Source organism: Benincasa hispida, chromosome 10 (assembly GCF_027475165.1).
Source record: "Benincasa hispida cultivar pf3 chromosome 10, pf3_genome.v1.1, whole genome shotgun sequence".
NCBI lineage: Eukaryota > Viridiplantae > Streptophyta > Magnoliopsida > Cucurbitales > Cucurbitaceae > Benincasa > Benincasa hispida.
Window position 1 is genome coordinate 10,138,994 of NC_143487.1, and position 3,345 is coordinate 10,142,338.

At 36.1% G+C, this 3,345-nt stretch overlaps 1 protein-coding gene across 2 annotated transcripts; it reads right to left on the bottom strand.

Moving 5' to 3' along the window:
* Positions 1-647: 647 nt before the first annotated feature.
* LOC120088491 (E3 ubiquitin-protein ligase SIRP1) lies at positions 648-2,681 on the bottom strand. 2 transcript variants are annotated; one of them, XM_039045833.2, is made up of 2 exons: positions 2,258-2,681; positions 648-1,937 (listed from the first exon to the last, which is right to left on the bottom strand). In XM_039045833.2, exon 2 carries the CDS (start codon positions 1,886-1,888, stop codon positions 818-820), a length of 1,071 nt encoding a protein of 356 aa, XP_038901761.1. In that variant the 5' UTR covers positions 1,889-1,937; positions 2,258-2,681; the 3' UTR covers positions 648-817. The 2 variants fall into 2 exon arrangements, with proteins under 2 accessions (XP_038901761.1, XP_038901762.1); XM_039045834.2 differs by having other exon boundaries at positions 648-2,154; positions 2,258-2,508.
* Between the last annotated feature and the right edge of the window lie 664 nt (positions 2,682-3,345).

The window sequence follows — 3,345 nt, forward strand, 5'->3', positions numbered from 1 at the left end:
TTTAGTCCTTATGTAAAGTAAATCACAAATTAATTTATTGGCAACTAAATACATATTTTAATGTTGAACATTAATCTTTTTGTTTTTCATCCTCATGATTATTTTTTCTGTATGTGTCAGTTATGATTATTTCGAGTAACGAGAAAAACTATATAATAAATCAAAACAATAATAGTCTATGTATATTATTTGTGTTATTTTCTCAGAATTAAACAAAATAAATTCAAAATGCAGGTTACACATTGATATCAGTAATTAATAAATCACTTTTTTTTCCCACTTCAACATGTGAAATAAAGATTCGAAACTCTAACCACGAATATGCTAAAAGTAATAACATATTTTGTTTCAATAATATATAATTCATAGTGTGAAATTTAAGATTTGCAGTATATGTAGAAATATAAATTAAAATTACATAACCTAGGAATATCATTACTGTTATACGTTTTGACATTACAGGGAGACTTGAATTTCACTTCTCAAACCATGAAAATGATCATTCCCACATTTATATATATATAATGAACCAATGTGGTTGACCCTGCCATGAAACATAGAGCGAGGCGATATTTGTAGTTGAATTGATAGAAAAGATTAAGAAATATTTGTTATCGGAGGTGAAGGAATAGCAATGAAAGCAGGGGTGAGAGTGAAAAGGCATATAGTATACGATAATGTTGGTAAAATGGTAAGAAGAGAGATTCAGATTGTTCTAAGGGCAGGAGGCAAAAGATCTGTATAGTTATAATATAAGTAAAACACATATACATACACATACATGCAATAGGCAAGCAAGCAGAGCAGAAGCATATATTCAAATGGAAGCGTGATCCCTTTGAGAATCACTTGCACTTCCACCCGAGGAGTTTCCTTGCGCAGAAAACAAGCCATTGAAAGGCCATGGAAACGAAAACCTTCTCCCAGTCCCAGATGCATTTCTCCCATCAATAATCTCCCCGCTGCCACTACCATTAGCATTATTAAGGTCACCCATGAACCTAGTAGACCCACCATCCGCATCACGCTTGGATTCATCCCCAGGCAATTGATGCCTACAAACTGGGCAAGAACTATGCAGCTCCAGCCATGGCAGAATACACCCTGTATGAAATTTATGTTTACATGGCATCTCCTTGGCTTCTTCATCCACCTCAAACTCATCCAAACACACTGCACATTGCAAACAGCTATCCACAGGTTCAACCCTCACGGTGGGCAGTGCATCAACTGCCTCCTTCTGTGCTGGTGGAGTGCCATATCGGTTGGGATCATTTTCGGCTAGATGTTGCAATAACAAATCCAAACCAGGTCCTACGAAATAATCACCCAGCGATCCAATGGGGTTTTGATTTTGATTCTCACCTCCTTGAACTACAATGGTCTGATTGAAAGGATTTATAAGAATAACCCGCTCTCTTTCTCTGCTCCTCTCTCCCTCGTAACTATTTTCTGATTCAGCAGTTGCCATTCCAGCTCTGATACCTTGGAGCAACTGAAGAATGGTAGCTGAACTTCTCCTCCTCCTAATGACTGAATCAAGATCAGTCGGCTCACTACTCACACGATTCCCCTCCCCATCCTCATGCTCATTATCATCATCATCTTCGTCAAACTCTAGATGTCTGAATCTTCGGCGCCCACGGGGATTTCCCATCATACCGAGCAAGATCGGAGCCCAGAGGGACAAAGCTCGCTCCGATCCAAAATCGGATTCGAGCTCATTATTATTGCTGTTGTTATCATTATTGTCGTTGGATATACCGTTACCTATCTCCTCGACAAAGCCGCTACGGCAGAAGGGGCATTTAATTTCAACGTCAACGATGGGATTCACCATTTGAGAACACATGTGACACCAATATCTCGTTGCAATTAACTCGTCCATCCTCTATGTATTGTATTAGCAAGAAACCCAGCCTTCTGCTATTCTATTTCTGTTACCAAGGAAGAAAGAGAACAGAATGATCACAAATCGTATATGTAGCTAGCTGATCGCGGAAAAGGAAGAAAAAATCCGTTCGATCAGATGTGAGATGTGGAATGCGCAAAAACTTGGAAAACTCTACACAGATCGATCTAGACAGATCCCAGATCCCCCGGTCAAGGGTCAACCATCAAAAGAAAAGGATAAAAAGTCGCCGGAAGCGATAGCTGGAGATTCAATTGAAAGAAAAGAAAAACGAAGGTCGAAACAAAGAAATTGAAAAAAAAGGGAATCGGAAGAGGAAAACAAAGAAGAAGAAGAAGGAATTACTTGAAAGCCGAAGCGTAGGTTGAGGAATTCCAGGAATCTGTGCGTTCGCTCCGATAGGAAACGGCGATTTGAATTGAATTGGGTGGAAGCGGAAAAGAGGAACGGGAGGAGTGCCGACGCGAACAAGAGACAGAAAGAGAGAGAATTCAACGTTACAACAACAGATGTAAATAAAAAGATCCTCTCTTCCTCTCTCTTCCTCTGGACAACCAGAGCCTTCCTATCCGCTTCTTCAAACTCTCTCTCTCCCCTTTGTTGGATTTATTTTACTATTTATCATTATTTTTTTCTTTTTTGAATAACAGTTTACTATTTCATTTTTACCTAATTTTCTTCCTGTGAAATTTTGCGGCCCTCCTCTCCAATCTTCACTGCCATGACATTTGCCGCATCCTCGAATTATCCTCATGCTTTTTGCTTCGATATATGTATACACTCGTAGGCACAATATGTATCAAGATCTGATTATAACCTCAAATACTATATTTACTTATATTTTTATTTGTTTTAATATAATAACTATACCATCTTAAAATTTTAAATTCAAAGTTTTAGATACATTCATTGCATTAAATTCATCTATATTTTTACATTTTTATGAATTTGATATTGACATCAAAAGTGAAATTCAAAGTTTAACTACAATCATTATATAATTTTTGTCCATATCTCAATATTTCTATTGATATGTTTACATTTTCGTGAATTTGACATCAATATGAGAAATGAATCTACATTTCATTATATAGGTTTATTTCTTTTAAATAAAAAAAATATAGGTTTATTTACTATTTTTTTAATTATTTTTAATGAAATATATATTATAATAGACATTTTTTAAAAATATTTTCATTTGAAAAAAAATTAAGGCATCAATTTTAAACCTTCAATACAAATATAATAAGGGCCATTTGGGCCACTAGTGGAGTTAATAAGTCAATAGAATATGCATTTGGGGAATAGCCATTTTTTATTTTTTTTTTTCATGATTTATGGCCAAAAAACATTGGTGTGGGCCCATCAACTAATTTGATTTTCGAACATGCCCTTGGAGTTCTCACGCCTTCTTCCACGGTTGTAGGAGTATC

What these genes read in the sequence shown, in the direction of transcription:
- LOC120088491 (XM_039045833.2), bottom strand. Translation starts at nt 1,888, where the DNA reads ATGGACGAGTTAATTGCAACGAGATATTGGTGTCACATGTGTTCTCAA.